The sequence below is a fragment of the Rhinolophus sinicus genome, chromosome 8, assembly GCF_057876585.1.
Source record: "Rhinolophus sinicus isolate RSI-liver-muscle chromosome 8, RSI-T2T, whole genome shotgun sequence".
Lineage (NCBI taxonomy): Eukaryota > Metazoa > Chordata > Mammalia > Chiroptera > Rhinolophidae > Rhinolophus > Rhinolophus sinicus.
In genome coordinates, this window is record NC_142508.1 from 78,298,031 (window position 1) to 78,317,960 (window position 19,930).

Consider the following 19,930-nt stretch of genomic DNA (forward strand, 5'->3'; position numbering starts at 1 on the left):
CAGACCCGTTCGTATCTTAAGGCTGTACTGACACATGCGCGTTTCTGCGCTGAGACCTGGCCTCCATCACTGCTCCAGACAAACAACGGATGGAGATGTGTCAGCCTGGCCGCTACCATTGGAGCTCCCTGCTATGCGTGGGGCTGTTGGACTTGCAGTGGGTTTGCCATGGCCTTAAACTGCTTCAACACTGGGACGCTCCTAGGCTGGCGGTTAGGAACACACAAGTCTGAAGAATCATAAATTATAAAGAAGGGCTAAAAGCAAGCTGTTTAAATTCTCTCCACACTAATCTCTTTCTCAGTGCAGGGTATAGATGCGACCTAGACCCACTTTTCTCGTCTCCTGCCAGACCCACGCAGAACCTCTGGGAGGTCGCTGGGCCTCAGGACCAACACTAGCCCTCTCCCTGGCCCATCTGTTGACCTTGTCCACTGCATTCCCGACCCTGGTTTCTCTTGCCAAGTGCAATTCTGAGAGGTGACAGTGGCAAGTGTGGCTTCCCAAGACATCCTGTTTGTGCAAACTTATAAGCCTCGAGAACATATTTGGCTCTGCCCCTGTGGTGTTTTGCCTCATTCTTGATAGCATTTTGCCTTTGTGGTGAATAGTAAAGCTCTTCCAGTTGGCTTTTTGTTAAGAAGCGTGTGGCCTGGGGTCTGATGACACCTTTAGACTTGGATTCTAAAAAGGCGCCACCACTGTCCACTTGGCTACACTTGTGTTTTTCCAGCGAATGGCTTTCATTTCTCAAATTCTCAGCCAGCACAGAAAGCTAAGGCCATGCAGGGGGTACTGTCCAACAATGCTACTCATTTCTGGAAGCACAAAATATGATGGCAGCTTCAGAGATGTGTTCCGGAAACCAAATCCAGGGACCCATACCTAGGGAAACAGAAGGTGGGAAGTCCCTTATTCACCTTCGCTCCCTTCTTGAGCAGTCATCTATAATTTAGCTATATAATATCTATCTATGTATCTATCTATCCATCCACCTACCTATCCATCTATAATATAATCATCAAGATTCGACTAGATCATGAGCCCTGTAAGGACACAACCAGGTTCCAATCCGGATCTAAATTCATACCCACTGGCACATAAATGTCCTATGGTCGGGGTCAAGTAAAAGCTGGTTGAGTTGATCAATGATCTATGATGAGAGGACACGCAGCGAGAGGGGAGTGACCCTCTCAGCCGAGGGAAAATGCTCTGCCACGGGGAGCACCAGAGGCAGTCAGTCACTATTACCATGTGAAACGAACATTTCAAATGAATGGAGAAACTAGACTCCTGGATAAGCAAGGTCATCATCAACCAACAGTGTCTCAGAGATTTTTTTAAGTCAGAATCATGCTGTATAAGCAATAAATCATGAAGGCTGAGCACGTGAATAAGACTGAATATTGCCACAGATTTTGACCAAGTTAATCTGACACACATAATGACGTGCTTAATCATCATTTCACTGTAATCGGACGTTAATAACACACAGTCCACATCACCGGCTGGGAGGCTTTACCTGCGTCAGCCAAACAACTGCGTGGCATTTTGTTCCCTTCTCAGTTATTAATTCTCCTCACCTACATACCCATCAGTGGTGACGGGCTTCTCTGGTGATACGAATGAGGTAGTCCTCCACGCACAGATACAGAAACCCCTGCTAAAGACAGCAGGTAAGGCTGTCTGTGCTCCCTCTACCACCTAACACACCAGAAGCAGAAGCAGGCAGGTGCCCACGGCCCCAGCGACTCCCAACTCCAAGAGCTGCATCTCTGCCTGAAGGGTTTTCTGAAACTAAGCAACTCAAGAAAGCCTCTATGATCCAAAGGAGCACACTGTACTTGAGGGGACATTAACCACCCCTCCCAGAAGCTTCCGTCAATCAGCGCAGGGAGCTGGTGAATAAAGTGCTCGTCTCTGACCCCCCAGGCCAAGGGGCAACAATGCTGACTCTGTGTGGAGCACTGACGCCCAGAGCTCCCCAGCGTGCTGCCACCTGTGAGGGACGTATGAACGCCCCCGTTGACAGGCTTCCTCCCCTCGCCTCACCTCTTCAGTCTCCCACCAGGGCTTCGTGGACTTTCCTCCCCAGTAAACCACTTGCACTTGATCCTAGCCTCCTGGTCAGCTTCTGCGGGAACCCAAAGGAAGACGCTGCCCGAGGGACGGGCTGAAAGTCTGACGCATTCATTCCCTTCTACCTCTAAGAGCCGTCTCGCTCTACACACACGACCAGTCATGTCCAGGTTCCCTGGGTACCAGCCAGTTGCTGGCAGCAGAACAGTTGTGATACAAGCCAGTGCTGCTCCCGAGGGCAGCTCGGTGACCATGTCATGGGCCCTAGGAATAAGAAAGAACATGCGATCATTAGAACAATGGAGAATGTTCCCTGGATTCCTCACAAGCTAGAAGGCAGTGGAGGGCGAGAGTCCACCTGGCTCAAGAAGAGAGAAGGGAAGAGATAGAGCGTGGCCTGCGAGTCCCACTGCTCAGAAAAAGCTGTTCCAGGTGACTGATCTGAAACAATGATGCAGACCGAGTGTTTCCGGGCCATAGGTCTCTGCTGGTTCTGATGCCTGGACCAACTCCCAGCTCATTCTTCTCAGGAGAGACGCCAGGAAAGCCCAGAGACTTGCATCCTGCACTCAGAGAAAGAGTTGGGCACAAGCAGCTGAGACGAAGTCACGAGAGCACGTTCATGTACAAATGTAAAGGGCTCACAGCTCCTCTTCTGTTTCTATGGGGGGAGACGCTTAAGAACATGAAGGCACGAATGAACTAACAGGGGTGGGAATGTCCCTGTCAAATAAAAGGCGGAGAAGGGGGAGGGTGTGCGGCCAAGATGGAACACCTCTTTCACATCTCGCCAGCTCTACCTGTTGCAGCTCTGGGGTGGGATGGGAATAAAGAGATGCCATGCTTAGAGGTAGTTTATGCCAACCCTGCTACAGTGGGTGCAGTTTAGAGGGGTCACGGATCAACACAGAGACAGAGTGTTAAATTCCAAACTGGAAACACAAATGTACAGAGCACCCTTCGCTAGTATCAGAAGAAATCTGAGCAGTGGTGGTGGCGTAGGAAAGTGGGGACCACACAGTTGGAGCTCACAGTCCAGTGCCACTGCATTGCGGGTAGGTCACCTGACATTTCTGGACCTTAGTTTAGCCATCTGTGAAATGGGTTGTACTGGCCACCCTGCATATCTCAAGTTGGTTACGAGGCTCATGTGGTTGTGCGTGCAGAGACATGGGGCATGATGGTTAGGACCACAGCCCGGGAGTCTGACTCCGTGGGCTGGAATTCTAGCTCCACACATGCCAGCAGGGCCCTGGGCAATCTATTTTCCCTTCGTTTTCTCATCTGTAAAATGAGATTTAAACAGTAATCCTAAGTTGATTCCGATGACTAACTGAAACCATGCATGTAGCGAATTTAGCACGGTACTTGGTACTTACTCTGTGAGCTATTAAAAGCAATCGGTAAAATACAGAGTGTTATATGGATGTTTAGGGCACTGGAAATACACGCTTTGCTTGCTGTCCCGGTCCTGAGCCCTTGGAAAGGGCTGAAGCCAGAGCACGGAAGGTTAATGGTTCAGCTACGTCAGCGTGGAACGCTTCTCTTTGCTCTGGGTACAGTGGGCTTACCTATTATTATTAGTGCACGCTGGGCTGCCACGAGGCCTAACATTTAGTTCCAGTTATTAGATTAAATATTTGCTTTGGATGGTATTTGAATTGCCAGGTTCTAGATTCTTCTGGTTGGTAAGATCTCCTTTGTATTTTGTAAAGAGGCTAAATTCGGTTTGTTGACTACAGAACAAATGACTACGGAACATTTTTTCAAAGTACTTATATTGAAACCATGGCTTACTAGAACACTGGGCCTGGTGGCACAGAATTCAAAGAATAAACGGAAGCTTATCTGGTGAAGAAACCCTGAGTGGACGGGCTAGGACCTGATTTTAGGTATTTCTCATGATCAAGTCCTTCCGGTTTGAACATTCGGGTCTAAGGAACTGGCGCCATTCTCTTCTCCCCCTTCTTCATTCGGTAAATAAATGGCTGAGTACATTTCTAATTTACAGAGTTTGTTAACAAACCTAAATGCAATTTAATAGTCACGTCAATATTAAGAATTATAAACTAAAAATGTATGAAAATTATAAATGAAATACACAAACGTGACCACACTAACTTTTGCTCAAGTGTGCTTACCTACGTTCTCCCCTCAGGCCAAGGTTTGAACACAATATGAAAATAAGGCAGATGCACTTCGGGCGGGGGGAACAAAGAGCAAAACAAAAACACACCTTAAGCAAAATCTTACACATCTCATATGCATTGTTTTAAAACGTAATAAGTTCATTAGTTTAAAAGTCTGGATGTCTGGTGTTTCTACCCCAAAACATGATTTTTGAGGGACTTCCATGTTTGTAATGCAATAACCACGTGACACTTTCCAAATTACTAACCTGAACACACCATGGGCGGGAAGGCCATATTCTCTCTTGTTCAGAACTACCTAGAGAATGAACTTGGTATTTGTAAGATGAAGCTCTCTGAAGGGTGTGACAGACGGGTCAAGCCGTGAAGCTGGCGGCAGCCCAAGAGCGGGGTGGGAAAGGGACGAGAGAACAAAGGCCTTCCTGTCAAGTGATGAGAGAGGCACACTCACAGCACACTCATATGAGCACAACAAATGAGATTTAAAACATAGTTGAGCCTTAAATCTTCAAGGTGACCAGGAAATATAGTGATTTACAAATAAACTCATTGGGTCATCGGCCCTGTTAGACCCCCAACTGGGAAGAGCAGGGAGTCCAGTCTGTACATTTAAATCCACTAGCTCACTTTGGAGTGTCTGTTCACTACTCAGTACGTTATCAATACCAGTTTTCAGCAGGACACGTTGGTAAATTATACTCATCTAGGCACCATCCTGGTACAAAATAAGCATTTTTCCTATAGTAAGAAAATGTGGATGGTGTGAAATTAGAAAAACAAATACCCTATCATTATGTTGTGACCAGGTTTAAGGCATGTGAATTTTACCTGCACTCGTAAAAGGTTAAAGCCTAGATGTTAACAAGTAGTAAAGTATCAGTAACGCATTACGCTTCATTTCCCAAAATGGCAGATCACAAAAGTATCACTTATGAAATTGCTGATGGCTTATTCTTTTGCTTTCCTCTTTGTGCATCTTTGTAACAATTTTTAAAAAATGGGAATCTAATTGTTGCCATGTGAACAGCTGTGAGAAAGGATTAAAAGGTATGGAAATGCGTAACATGAGTGCCAATCAACTATTTCTAGCAGTTAATACATACACAACACCACTTAGGGACAAAAGAGGAAAAGAAGAAAAAAGGGAGAGAGGTTTATCACATTTGAAAATTTAAAAACTAAACCTCATTGCTTACTAGGAAAAACAGATTTCATATTTAAAGTTAGTTAGACCTAACTCCTAACTGGAAACACTACATCCCCAACTCTGGATTCAGCAGGAGGGCGTTTTGGGAGGGGCGACCTTACAGGAGAAGGTGGACAAGTTTTTACAGTAGGGCGGAGGGTGGGGAGACAGAAAATAATCCACCTAGTCAACTCACCTCTACCAAACTGTATTTTTACATCCAAAACTTAGATGCAATAACCACCTGAGAGCCTCGTGTTGAGGTCAGTAGGTATCTGTCTGTGAAGGCATATTGGTTTTTAAGTAGATAGGACTCTGCAAATCAGGCTATTTCGTATTGCCAATTGTCAAAGACACTACTACATTCTATCCAGCTATACACACCTGTAGAGGCTCCTCCTGGTCTTTTCAGTGTGTAAAGGTTTAGGAACAAGATGATTTCCCTAATGGGATTAGCCTGATGCTTTTCTTAAACACGTAACCTTGAGCCCACCCCACGAAATCATGCTTTGATTAGAACAACACACATAATAAAGGTTATCCCAGTTCCTAAGATGTCATTCACAAAAGAGAACTACTTTTGAAATGGCTGTATTATATAGAGAAGAAAAGCTTTCTGCTTCTAATTACGGATGATTTATTGGTGAATGCACATCACAGCCTGTCTGAGAGGCACTTCTGTGAGCATTCTCACGTGTGGCTTGCAAGGTGAAGGAAGAGGGGAAAGGCCTTGGTGGTAACAATGGATGTTATATGGATTTTAATACTGTTGAAAGGAAATTCTCCTTTAGGCATTCAAGACAAGTGTATTACAATACATTTACTGAAGTTTGGGAGTGGGGAACCCCAAAACCATAAAGAAGGTTAAAAAGCATAATCCTAACCAAAATCAATAATCATTATGTGGACATATACTTCTATAAATACAATTTACAGGAATTTTTAAATTTCTGAACATACAGCCAATAACTTTGCATTGTGCTTTCTTGCAATTTAATAAAGTGACTTTTAAAAGGCAATCATTTGGAAATTGTCTCAGATACATGGGGAAATATGTCTCAGTTGAAATAATTCAGTGGACAATGGAAACATTAGGAAGAGCCCCCAAGTTTTCTCATCTCATTGAACAGAAACCAGCGTTCTCATTTAGAAAACGTGGGACTAACTAAACCGACTTAGGCCTCTATTTATCTTCTAGCTACAAAAAATGTGGTCCCATCTGGTGACAAGATCCTGAGGAACAAAAGGGAACATTCACTGTCTGACTGTGCAGTGGGGTCATTTCTTCAGCTTCCCGAAGCCCACCCATGCACCAGCTCCATGCTGCAAGCTTACAGCGGGCCTCTCTGAAGAAGCAATGACAGGGATTTTGCCAAGTGACCAGGATATAGACACCCTTTCATTGCACAGTGAGACATATGCTCTAATGAAAAGTGGTTCAAAATCGGCAAGTGAGTCTCCCTAGGAGACAGGAGAGCCCGTGTAAACAGCTTCTTCTTCAGCGCTCAGCTGGTCACTCTTTGTCCCCCCACGGGTAATGGCGGCACACTGCTTTCAGGATCCCGAAACTGGGAACTGCTAGAAGATTGTTGGAATGTTCTAGAGAGCCCTAACTTCAGCTTGCAGTCAGTGCTGAGGATACTCCCTGCATTGTACACTCACCTCTGCAAGGTGTGCTCTCAGCATTGTGGGTGATTTGCATGGGAGAAGATCCTATTTAAAGAACTACTGTCCCAGCATAACACAAAAAGTCACTGATAAAGATGCAAGAGACATGGGAAGTTCTCAGTTATGCTGACACAGCAGTGTCAGAGCCCCTTTTCTCTGTCCCCCAAGGGGCTAGACAGGAGAATGCTCATTGGGGAGGGAAGACATATCCAAAGCGTCCATGCAGTGGTGGGAGTGCGAAGCCTGAGTCCCCTCTGAAGGGATGCACACGCCCTCCTGCGCCCCTAGTGAGGCCGGAAGGACAGACGGAGGGGCATCCACACAGGAGGGAGGGGTAGGAAGCAGCGAGCTGCAGATCAATGGCTATGCACACTAGCACACTAGTTTTGATCTTAAGCACCGATATCAAATGCTTCCCTCAGCACGTTTTAAAATGAGGTACCTTTGAAACGGGGAATATTGAAGGGACACATTAGAACTTATTTTAAAAATGTCTCATAGACTAAAACCCAGCAAACCACTCTCAACAGACAAAATGTGTCAAAAGAACAGAACAGTCACCTGCACCTCGCCTTTACAGGTAGCCAGATTCACAGCCCTGGAAGTCACTTAAATTTAAAAATAGAAATAACAACATAAAATTTATAATGATGATTTTCTGATGAAATCCCAAGGTAGAAATGAAAAAATAATGTTTTGTGTCATTAAAAAAAAAAAAAAAAAAGGCCAACTCCTGAATTGTGAGGTATCCTTTTACGGCTGTTTCAGCAGGAAAAGTCTGGCTTTCATAATTGTGTGGACCCATCACTTGGGGATGGTTTAGCTTTAATATTACAGTGGTAAAATTCATAATGAGAAGAAAGTGGTAGCCACAAAATCAAATCTCTTCCTCACATTATCTTCCATTGAGGGCAGGAAGTTTGGTCATTTTTTTTCCTGATGTATCCCCAGTCCCCACAACAAATACCTGTCACATAGTAGGGAGTCAATACACATTAGTTGAATGTGTAAATCAATATAGAAAAAGGGGTGCATGGCATGTTTGTGAAACTACCAGTTGTGCGGACCTTGTTATAGAGACATAAATAGTCTTTGTTTGAAATTTGAGCATGAAGACTTCTAAGGGAATACATCTACCAAAATCAAAGACATGACTGCCTGAACTTTTGTGCCGTGAGAGGAGGAAAACCACTGGCAAAGAGCCAGGTGAGTACCTGGTCACCCTCAAGATGGGCCTGGAGCCAGCACGGGGCGGTCGCACCTGGGGTTCGCATTCTGATGCTCCTACCACCTGGGCACCCTGGGAGGAGAGGAGCAGCCACACTCAGCACGGATGGATGGCACTGGCCAAGTTCAGGCTGATGAGAACCGCTGCGCTGCACGGCGGTCTCAGGAGGACTTCCCTTCCTGAGCCTTCCTGGTAAAGTGTAGGCAGTTGATAAGAACTAGGGTTCGACAATTAAGGTTTAAGACATTCCAACATTTAAGGTTCAAGATACTCCAGGTTAAAGATCCCACATTCTGATCTGTATCTAAAAAGGCCACAGAAGTCTCACTAAAATAATACCCTATCATCTAGTGTTGGTGCATTAAATATTGGGACCAATTACACAGTAAGTGAAGACGGGAAGTGTTCATGGAATTTTATAATATACTGGCAAAACCACAGATAAATATCCATAAATGTATCTATAATTACCTAAAATGGTTACAGTATGCAGTATGTTACCACAACAACCGGAAGAAATAGGAATTCAACCAGCCTGTTCTTCCAGACCAACAAACACTGGGATGGAAAAGCTATTTTCATTGAATTGATCCCCACTTTTGTGGCTGCTTGTGGATAGCCTACTTGTCAAAGGTGACTTTCTAGTTGCTTTACGTTCCCTAACTAGCCTTTAACCCTGTTTTGGTAAGGACTTCAAATAATACTAGGCGGTGGGTGGGAAAGAGGTAAATTGAGTGACTGACCAGAAGGATTCCATCATAAACACCTATGCACTGAGACACTTTATGTGGCTTGCTCTCAATCTGTGAGCTTAAAATCTGAAACATTATCTATTTTATTGAATAACAATAAAATCCTTATGTGTTAAGAACATGCATAGATAAAAGTCTGCAAGCTTAAAAAATTGAAGAGCAGTAATTGCCATGCTTTTCCAATAATAAAAACACATTTTGGTACAGTTTTCATTTTTTAGAAACTCAAAGTCGCTTTATGAGTTCAAAAAATATTGCATTTTTCTCAAGATATTAACATGTCCTTGTACTGCAAGCATATAGGATATAATTTACTTGGAGATTTAGCACTTGCTACTTTCAAAAATGATTTTTAAAAATATTTTCACTTTAATATTCTGAAAACAGCATAATTACATGTATCAGTAATCAATTTTTAAAACCAACAATGAACAGTTTTGTTTGAAATATATTACTTTGGCAATGTCATGTGGCTAATCTGAATTTGTAATAAATTAGGGTTTAATTTATAGTGGTTTATTTTCTGTGATACAACGAATGACTAAACAAACAATGGTTGCACTGAAGAAAAAGTGAAACAAGATTTTGTACTGATACGGTGTATCCCCGAGAGCCCAGGAGGAAATAGAAATAAATTCAAAGTTCAAATGGAGACACTGAAACGAAGGGACAACCCACAGAGCCAGTGGCAGGGTCAGGGGGATCCCCAGAGGCTGAGAACCCACAGACAACCTCCCATCCTCAGGAGGAAGATACAGAGAGAGGACGGTGTGTTACTGGAGTGACATGGAGAGAAGGAGGGGCCCTGGGCAGGAGCTCCAGTCCCGAAAAGGGAGCCCCTCCAGATGTCTCAGGGTCACTGCTTTACACCAGCTGCACTGAAGCAGGGAGAGAGCAAGAAGAAGTACCCCAACATCTCTCTCCTGCCTCTGTCTCTGATCCCCTCCTGGTGCCTTCCATTAGCCCAAACCAGAAGCTGGCGGGAAGGAATCCAGGGGCAAGAAGATGGGTGAGGACAGCAGAGAACGGCCCCTGGGTGGCAGTGTGAGCAGCAGGGAACTCAACCCCCAACCGTTTGTCCCTGAGGCCTAACGCAGGGTGGCAAAACCAAGCACGTGCCTCTGACCTAATTTCTAACACGTCTACCAGAAAATATCACTTGGGGGTTTTTCCCCACTTAGAAATTTTTTTTTTATATACCAAAAGGCTTTTCTCTTCTGTGGTTTTTCCCCTTCAAGTTCTACTTAAATTCCAACTTTCATTCACTTCCAGGCAACACAGAAGCCTGCGGTTCCACAACCCCCTCCAGTTAGCAGACGTTTCTCTGAGACCCATCCTGAGAGTGCGCTGAACTGTGGGAAGCCTTTCAACGACTGGCACTGAAGGCCAGATCCAGGGGGTTTCCCTACAGTCCCTCTTAAAGTTGGTGGTAACTTTCACCAAATGTTAATCCAGCCACCCACAGAGGATGACAACACTCACCATATCTTTGATAAATGTCAAATGCCCTTGAAGTACAGACCTGGAATATCTGTTTCAATCTTCTCCACTCTATTAAGTTGATATGTGCCTGTGATTTTTGCATATCTTCTGATTATAAGGCAAATGCAAACAAATACAGAGAATAATTAAAGCTGCCACATAAGAAGTTAAGTAGTGCCACTCCTGAGAGGCCTTCTTATTAGCAGAACTGGAAGAGCTTTCGTGAAGGTTCTGCGGGTGGGTATGCATCGCAGACCCTGCTGAGCGAAGTCCTGAGTATCTGTGATTCATCCTGCAGTGACCACAGGCCCTAAAACAGCGTCTTGCCCACTGCAGGCCCTCCATAGGTGTTTGCTGAATTGGCCAAACCTTGCTTTGGCCCATAATCAACCACCCAAACGCACACAGATAATTACTTCTTGGGAAAATTCCAACTCAAGCTTAATGTTACCTGTGTGGTTTTTCTCTCAAGAGCAGCTCTGTAGGATCACACAACGTTATGGTTTTTTCCTTTGGCCTGAATGTCATCTACTTGAGTAACAGCTTCCTACGCACGGTTCTGCCAGCGCGTACCACAGCCGACTCGAGGCATCATTTTCAAAACACTGCCAGCATCTCTCAATTTAGAAGATGTATAGTCTCTGCTTCTGAACAGAGGCTAAGGAAATGCATACTTTGGTATTAACATAAGAGCTCAAGATATTCTGAATATATTCTTTCTTTTTTTTGAGGTCAATGTTTTTTTTAAGAATTAAAATGTTTACCACAAACTAGGCCTTCATTCAAAAGTATAACCCTGCATTTTCCTGTGTTTAATAAAAGTGTCTAATTACAAAGTTAATTTTGTAATGTACTTTTTAAACTTGAGCAGCAAAAATGTTGCACTTAAATGAATCTGAGTAGGGGAAAAAAAACCATACCCAGGAAGACCAAGATTTTAGTAAAAGTTAAAATATTATTGCATACTTTGCACAATTTAGAATCATTCCCATATGTTATAGTCTAGATGCAAACATTAATTTGAAATGTACTGGACCCTTGAAATCCTAAATTTAACACTCTTCAGAAAAAAATAGCCTTTCTCTTCTGCTTTATGGGCAAATGAACTAAATCCTAGGCAATGGAATTGTCTGGGACTTTGAACCAAGACTAAAAGAGATGAAATACTGTTTGATGTGTACAAACATTACAGAATCCAATTGATTTAATAAAAGGATGGGTTGGTTTCATGTCCTGGGACAAAATATCCCCCTTTTCCTGAAAATGTTCTCTCATTCCAACAATAGAGAATATTGGTTTTTTCCAGGGTGTGGGGTATGGGGTGGGCAGGGTTGCCATGAATATAACAGCTATCTTTACTTTTCAAAATGCACTGTAGTTGGAAATTCAAGATGCACTGGGGGGGTGGGGAATAAAAAACCTTTGACTTTATCAAAATATAAGCCTGCATTTGAAACAGCAGGTAAAGGATATAACAACAACAGTATAAATTCATTATTTGCAATCTTACAGTTCCCTACATCTTGATAACACAGTACTTTCAAAGCTTCAGACAGATGGTTTTATAATACTTTACCAATATTTCATCACCTGAAAAGCCTTAGCAAGTTAAACAAGTCTTTTAAATTTCAGAGATGACCTAATTCAATCCTTTTATCTTTCAGACGTTCTCAAATTTTCATTTGTTTTCATTAATCGATGAATACTGAGGAATTTTAGGTACCTCACCACAAAAAATAAAGTTTTCACCTTTCTAGAAACCTAAAAAATGAACAGAAAAGAATCGATTCCAACAAAATGCCAAAATTTTTTTCTTTTCATTTTTTGTTTTACAAAGTAAAGAAATCTTTAGAACAGAATGCTATAGTTACTTAACTTTTTACACTACGTGGCACTACCATTTGAAATGCATTTAGACTTCAAAGCTCTACCTTAAGTATAATAACATCCATGTCTGTAGGGCCTGATTTCATGTTGAGCTGAGGTCTTGAAGACGGAAAAGGACCAGGACAAAGACACAGCTATTGTTCTGGCTACTGCATCAGTTCCCCCCGCCCCCACATTCTTTTTGGGTGAAATATATGGCAGTTGCCCCTTTGAATGGCATTAAAGCAGACAGGTGTTGCTCCGGCCTGCCCAGCACCCCTTCTCTAATTTTCCTTTAGAGAACTCCCCTAGTTTGGACACTGGACCAACAGCTGACTCCTTTCCAGAGGAAGACGCCTGAATCCAAGCTTACTCAGTCCATTCTCCATGTTCAGAGAGGGGCAAGTACCCCTGTAAGAACCACCCTGAGATTTTTGCTGTAAATAATGAAGAAAAAGTGCTTTTTTCTTGCTAGTAGGAGTAAGATGGTCGTAGATTCTAAGGGGCTATCCTATGGAAAAACCTGTGTGAAAATGGAGCCAAAACCTGTCTGAAAATGGAGCCAAAACCAGAAAACATCCTGAAAACCTTGACTGATGGGTCCAGCCGTACTTTAACTGGCAAGACCTACCCGTAGGCTTTTTGCATCAGCCAAATAAAGTCCTTTATAAGGCAGTTTGAATCGGTTTTCACCTACAGCTAAAAGAAGCCTGAGTCTAACAGCATGACAACACTAAGAATAAACACGGCTGCCTTTAAGGTTTCTAACGGATTTCCCCCTCACATACACTGTCTCATTTCATCCTCACAATCCAGGAAAGCACATACGTATTAACATTAAATTAACACATTAGCTTTTGAACACATACTATGTGCAAGAAGGATAAAGAATGCTGGGGGCTGATCAATCCGAACTCCAGGGGCCAGGGAAGTCTCGGTTACGTGGGAGAAAAGCGGAGGTTACATAGCTCAGGGCACTCATTAGACACCCCCGAAATGAAAGAACACACAGCATACAGCAGAGCCGGGAGGTAAGCCTTGCAATGAGCCCTGGATGATAAATGAGGAGGCCCTTGGAAGAGCCCAGGTCAGAGATGGTGAAGCTCAAACAGGCAGCGGCGCTCTAAGCTTGGCTCAAACAATAGCACAGAGATAGAGTCAAGTCAGATGTGGGAGCCCCCAGGTGGCTGCAGCTGTTGCCACTGAGAAAGACAAAGAAGGAAGGAGCAGAGTTTGGGAGGCAAGGAAGGAGCCGAAGCATAGGCCAGTTAAACATGCCTGCAGGCTGGATCTATAAGCAAAGAGGTCCAGAAGGCCCTGAGAACCACAGGTCTGGGCGGCAGAGAGGCTGAGACTGGAAATGCAAGATGAAGAATCACTGGCATACAGATGGCAGTCCAGCCTTGGGCATTGCCCTCCACAGCCTCCCCAGGAAGAGAAGAGGAAGGAGCTGGAGACCATCTCCTTCTGGGTAATCTCAGGCCTGCTGGGGAGCTCCAAGAAAACAGGCTTCTCCCCAGACAAGGCAGCACGCAGGGAATATCTGGGAAGTGAGCGACTGTAGAGCCAGGGCACCGAGAGCATGCTGTTGGTCCCACACAGGTGTTTCTCCAGGTACCCTCCATGTTAGCCCTGCCAGTCTTGGCTGCTACGCTGGGTGCAGCGTCATTATTCGGCTTTCACCTGTTAAATTAGTTCATGCTCTCACATTAGGTGTAATCACAGCTGGCAATGCTTTCTGGGGATGTCTCAGAAAGATGAGTTGAAAAATATTTTTGTGTCATTTTAATTTAAGGTAAAATTCCTACCAATCACCCCAGCTCCTTTCTCCTGGCTTAACCCAGTGAGGACAGCAGGCCTCTGAAGAAAGGCAGGGTCCGAGATGGGGGTCCCCCCCTCCCCCGATAATTCTTTAAACAGCTATCAAAGTCTAAAAGAAACAAAGGGGGTTGAGAAAAGGAAAGGCTGGCTGTTGGCGATTCCGCGGCAGGTTTCCTGCCTGGGGGGCCGGGGGGGGGGCGGAGGGAAAGAGGGAGGTACCCTAGAGGGCGGCAGACCTCGCCAGAGGCACGCCAGGAGGCAGAAAGGAGCTGCAGTCATTCTGCACCCCACTTCTCTCCAGATCCCCGGCTCGCGCCTGGCAACCGCCAGCCGCACGTCTGCCCTAGCTGAGCACGCGTGCTCAAGGTCGCTCGGCCGGCCGTGACCAGAGCTCCAGGTGCGGGGCGGGGGGCAGCACCCGGACCCCCCCTGCTTGGGGGCTGGCACTTTTGCTTTGGACTTGACTGAGAGGTCCACTCACGCCTGCCGCCGCCTGGTTAACCGCCTGCGCTCGTGCTTCAAGGACTCCGCCTGCCCGCACCCCAGGCTGGACGCGCCCTTCCTCTTCCCATCCCCGCAGCTCCTCTCTCCTCCCACTTAGCAAAGCTGTGTTTTTACTTTCTATACGTGTGTGTGTAAAGCTCTAAGTCGACGCCAGAAAAGAACATTCATTTGGGGTCAAAATTACCGTTGGAAAATCGCCCACTATCACAAGATTTGGTGTCTACACGCACGGCAATATTGTGCAGGTACAGGTGGATAAAACACGCTATAAAGGTGCACAGTAAATAAAAAGTAAGGATGCAAAGTATAAATCTTTAGTGCAAAAGAGAAAAACGGTATCTGGCACACGCGCCAGCTAGCGTCTCCAGTGCACGGTTACTGCCTGGCACACAGACTGGAAGAGGCACGAAGGCAGCCCCAGCTGGTGCTGCGCACCGCGTCACCCTCGCGCCTGGCCCTGTGCCTGGCACTTCGGACGTGTCCAGTGATCTAGACTCAATACATGAACCACCGAAATAATGAATGCACGCGCGACCTGACTCCGCGGGCCGCAGAGCGGGCGCTTCCAAAGGCGGACGAGGGCGCCCAACCCAGCTGCACCCTCGTGGCCACCGGCCGGGGTAGGCGGGTGCGGAGACACCCGCCTCCAGGAGTCGTCCAGCGGGCTCCGGGCCGCGGCACGTGCACCTCCCGCCGCGGCCACGGGCACGCCCCGCCCAGCCCCGCCCGCCCCGCTCTGCCGCGCACGCACGCACGCGCCCTGCAGCCGGCACCCGGCTCGGCCCGCAAGCCGACGCTCACCCGCGCGCCCGCTGCCCCTCGCGCAAGCGCCCGCTGGGGGGCGCTCGCCTCCCACCCCGCGCGCCCACAGGCGGGCGCCTCGTCCCCCACTGCGATTCTCCTCCCACCCCCGGGCGCGCGCGCCTCCTACCTGAGGGCCGAGGAGGGCGGAGGGGGCTGAACACGACCATGGCAGAAGGCAGCAGGAGAGAGAGCGAGCGGCCGCAGTGGTCGGTTCGGGCGCGGGCGCGCGCGCGCGCTCCCGGCTCTCGCTTCCTCGGTCGACTCCCGGCCAGAGCCCAACCCTGCTGCCGCGCGCCGCCCGCCTGGCCGCACCTAATAACAACGGCGCCCGGGGTCAGGTGGCCGCGCGCGGACAGCGCCGCCATTGGCCGGGCGGGGAGCGCGGCGCGCCACGATTGGCTGGGGGGCGGAGCCTCGGCCGGGGCGGGGTCGGGGCTGTGGAGGGAGGCGGGCAGGGAGGCGGCGGGGGCGGGGCCAGGCCGCGGTCCGCGCCTTTGTGCCCAGCGCGCGCTCTCCGTCCGCTCCCGCTGCATCAATAATTCAGAGCGGCAGCGGCGGCGCCAGCGGCCGGTGCGGGCAGGAGGCGGCGGAAGCTGCGGGGACCGAGCGGCAGCGGCTATGCATCCAAGTGCGGCTGGCCAGCCGCGGCACCCCTGAGGCCCGGGCGGGGCTCCGGGAGCATCGCGCGGGGGGCACGCTTGCCCGGGAGTGCGAGGAAGAGCAGTCGGGTCCAGAGCGGCGTTGGCGAGCTGCGCACGGAGCTGAGGAGGGGGCTTCGGAACGGGGCTGGGGCGGGGGGGCGGCTGGCGCAGGCAGCCCCCGGGGTGGGGGGCGGGGTGGGCGCCGGCGCCGCGATGCTGGGCGTCGTGGAGCTGCTGCTGCTTGGGGCGGTGTGGCTGGCGGGCCCGGCCCGCGGGCAGAATGAGACGGAGCCCATCGTGCTGGAGGGCAAGTGCCTGGTGGTGTGCGACTCCAACCCCACGTCCGATCCCACGGGCACAGCTCTGGGCATCTCTGTGCGCTCCGGCAGCGCCAAGGTGGCTTTCTCCGCCATCAGGAGCACTAACCACGAGCCGTCCGAGATGAGTAATCGCACCATGATCATCTACTTCGACCAGGTGAGCGCTCCATGCAGATTGGATTGGTAGGGGGTGGGGGAGAGGGGAAAGGTAGATGCCAGGTCCTCTCAAGGTCTCTGCGGAGGCGCGGGGCCAGAGTGCGCGACTGACTCTTGCCTCCTCCCCTTCGTTCCCGTCTTGCTGTAGGTACTAGTGAACATCGGGAACAACTTTGATTCAGAACGCAGCACTTTCATCGCCCCGCGCAAAGGGATCTACAGTTTTAACTTCCACGTGGTAAAAGTCTACAACAGACAGACCATCCAGGTCAGCTGCCGCTTCGGGGCCAGGCCCCGGCCCGGTAGGCGGCTACTAGCCGCGGGAGTGAGCGGCCGTATGGGGATGGGAGATAGAAGGGGCAGCTGCATGTGCCCGGGGCTGCTTGGAAGGACGAGTGGCAGGGCCTCACGATTCTGTGTCTCGGGCTGTCCCTTGCTTCCCCTGTCGCCAGCTCTTGGAACCTAGCCCCCTCCCCAAACGCAGTTTCCCTCCTCCGCCTTCTGGGCCCCTCCGGAGAGGTTGTCCCGCTTTCCTATGGGACTCCAGGGACTTCCCGTAGAGGTTGCTGTTAGCATCACAGACAGTTCTCGCTTCGGGATATTTCCCTGATCCCCGGCTTCAGCACCACGGACAGTATCCCCGACCCTAGTCCCTGCTCCCAACCAAGCTCGTGAGACGCCTGTGTACACAGCTTGCCTTCAGCCCGGCGCTCAGGTGGCCCCCCGGCGTCCCTTTGCAGACCGAGTCTGGGTTTTTGAACTCGCAGCGCCGAGCCCAAGCTGGTGAAGGGTGAAGAAGGGAGGGGGCGTAGTGCCACTCCCTCCTGCTCCAGCCTTGTCCCAACCCGCACGCAGCGGCTCCCCAGGTTCCCAAAGGTGTCTAGGCTTCCTTTGCGCTGAGACAGAAGGCGGAACTCGCGACAGGGGAGAGGGCGCCAGGCCTTTGGCTGCCACACCACCGCAAGGGCCAAACCAGGCGGTGGCCGGAGCGGCTGGAGCTGGACGGGAAATGAGCCGAGGTTTGGGGGTGAAGCACAGAGGGCAGCTCTGCTTGAGATTTCTCATCAGCCGAAAGCCTTGTCCGGCTTCTCCACTGTGTCCAGCCAGCTAGGACCAAGAGGAGCCAGGGTTTTTGTTTTGCCAGAAGCTCCAAGAGTGGAGTTGCTTGAGTTTCAATTTGAGCCTTGGGGGAAGTGGGGAGAGGCCTAAGGTCTCGGGGTGCTTGAGCCATCTACTGATTTATTAAACTGGATGAAAGCGCAATCGGGATTCGCTGGGCGCTCAAGGAATGAAAGTGACTCCCGTTTGGGGGGTAGACCCTTCCTCTTATCCAGATGGGCCGTCTTTCACCCCCATTGGACCCTCAGCAGTAATCTGCAAAGCCCCTTTTCTTCCCGCTCCCCCCCACCCCCACCCCCGTGCTTCCAGGCCTTTACGGCCTTTAGCCAAGGTTCGCGTCTCCATTCCCGCCTAGGTTGCGACTCTGAAGCGGGCCTTTCTGTCTCTCAGGTGAGCCTCATGTTAAACGGGTGGCCGGTGATTTCAGCCTTCGCTGGTGACCAGGACGTGACCCGGGAGGCCGCCAGCAATGGAGTCCTAATCCAGATGGAGAAAGGCGACCGTGCATACCTCAAGCTGGAGCGGGGGAACTTGATGGGGGGCTGGAAGTACTCGACCTTCTCTGGATTCCTCGTGTTTCCCCTCTGACTGGCTCAGCGCCGAATGGAGGCAGGGAGAGGGCGAAGGCGGGAGGGGGAATTAGAAAGAGGCTGAAATGTAGAGGAGAAAGCGGCACGACTTGAAACTTCCCACATGTTCCCCAGCTGTATCCCGTGAAAGGTGTGCGCAGGCGGTCGGACAATTTGTCCGTTTACTCATTAAGAGAAGTAAATTCCACTTAGCTCTGCGCACTCCCATTTCCAAAAATAAACTCGCCTCCCCCATTTCAGTTGCGGTAATGAAGACTGTCTTGCCATTGTTTCTTCCCCCACGTTCATGTTCCCTACGATTTATAGAAAAGAAACTTTGTATTTCACTGTATAATGTGAAATATCTTCCTCCGCGGTCCCCTGCTGAAATCTAATATGCCCCTCCCCCTTTTTAGTTGAGGGGTAAGATTTTTGTGTGTGTGTGGATGGGGGAGGTAGTTTTAATTTGGCAAGTGTTGCTCTTCTTAAAACACCGCTCAAGAGTTAATTAGCTGAAGATACTTTGTTTCCTCGACTGCTTGTTAGCAGAGAAAGGACTCACCTTAGTGGTGACTGGTTTAAACATATATATATATAAATATATATCATTTGTACACGAAGAACTCTTCCCAGTGGAAACTGGCTGTATTTCCGTATTTCTATGTCCTATTCGGAGTGTCGTGAAATCTAAGGCTGCTTGATGTTCTGATGCTTGTCGATGCCCTCGTGTTCTGTGGCTCCACTAACCACCAGGAGGTTCTTCCGGGCGAGTTCTCGTCCTCTGTAACATAAGTGTGAATAGCCAAGATTTAATTTTGCTTTAATCCAATAAAGTTGAAGTGGGAATTTTATTTTTCTGAAACAGCTTTCTAAACTCCGCATCTTCCCCAGCTGCAAGGTTTGGGGGCGGGGGTGGGGAAGGGCGATTTTCAGAGTGTGGGAGACGGGTTAGAATGCGACCCCAGCGAGGCCCGCCGCGAGGCTGGGGCGCAGAGCTGGCGGCGCCCTTCCTGCGCCAGGCCTGAGGCCAGCCCCGCACTCGCCTGTGTTCCCTGTTCTGGCGCAAACGCAGGGAATTTGGCCGAAATCTTGCTGGGCCAGGCGGGCTGCCGGCCTGAAAGCACAATTTGGGTTTTTCGAAGCCCACGTGCATCAGGAATAATCCCAATCAGAGGAGCTGGAACCAGCCTGCCCGAGCGGAGCGCTTCCCACGCCTCTGCCCCAGGGTTTCTCCCGCCGTTCGCTCTTCAGTTCCCGAAGCAGCGTTTTTGTAACCACCGCTCTGAATCCCAGCTCCGCTCGCCGTACCGCCCGGGCGCCCAGCACCTGTGATTGCGCGCATCGCAGGACTTTTAATCGAGAGGTTCGTCCAAGACTTTTGACTGTATCGGAACACAATGTGAAAACAAAATTGAAATAAACGACTTCGTTTTAAGTCTGGACTTCTGACCCAGTCGCTTCGGCAGAGGAGAGGTCGGGCGCTGCGAAGCGGGTGGGCGGCCCAGGGCCTCCGGCAGGAGCCTCCGCCTGGATGGGCCCCCCTCTGGCTCAGGTCCTTTTAGAGGCTTTTTCCTGGCCCGAGACT

General features: G+C 48.9%; 2 protein-coding genes across 2 annotated transcripts; one reads left to right on the top strand and one right to left on the bottom strand.

The window, feature by feature from the left end:
• Positions 1–2,051: 2,051 nt before the first annotated feature.
• On the bottom strand, positions 2,052–16,162 carry LOC148757605 (uncharacterized). Its single transcript, XM_088800363.1, has 2 exons — positions 15,668–16,162; positions 2,052–2,343 (listed from the first exon to the last, which is right to left on the bottom strand). Exons 1-2 carry the CDS (start codon positions 16,071–16,073, stop codon positions 2,240–2,242), a joined length of 510 nt encoding a protein of 169 aa, XP_088656489.1. The 5' UTR covers positions 16,074–16,162; the 3' UTR covers positions 2,052–2,239.
• Positions 16,128–19,780, top strand: CBLN1 (cerebellin 1 precursor). The gene is made up of 3 exons (XM_019731910.3): positions 16,128–16,658; positions 16,806–16,925; positions 18,167–19,780. Exons 1-3 carry the CDS (start codon positions 16,395–16,397, stop codon positions 18,362–18,364), a joined length of 582 nt encoding a protein of 193 aa, XP_019587469.1. The 5' UTR covers positions 16,128–16,394; the 3' UTR covers positions 18,365–19,780.
• The last annotated feature ends 150 nt before the right edge of the window (positions 19,781–19,930 follow it).

Excerpts from the sequence above, each read along its gene's own strand:
- LOC148757605 (XM_088800363.1), bottom strand. The coding sequence starts at position 16,073 with ATGCAGCGGGAGCGGACGGAGAGCGCGCGCTGGGCACAAAGGCGCGGA. Across the intron at positions 2,344-15,667 it reads CCGCCCTCCTCGGCCCTCAG|GGCCCATGACATGGTCACCG; the intron begins GTAGGAGGCGCG and ends TCTTATTCCTAG.
- CBLN1 (XM_019731910.3), top strand. The coding sequence starts at position 16,395 with ATGCTGGGCGTCGTGGAGCTGCTGCTGCTTGGGGCGGTGTGGCTGGCG. Across the intron at positions 16,659-16,805 it reads TGATCATCTACTTCGACCAG|GTACTAGTGAACATCGGGAA; the intron begins GTGAGCGCTCCA and ends GTCTTGCTGTAG. Across the intron at positions 16,926-18,166 it reads ACAACAGACAGACCATCCAG|GTGAGCCTCATGTTAAACGG; the intron begins GTCAGCTGCCGC and ends TCTGTCTCTCAG.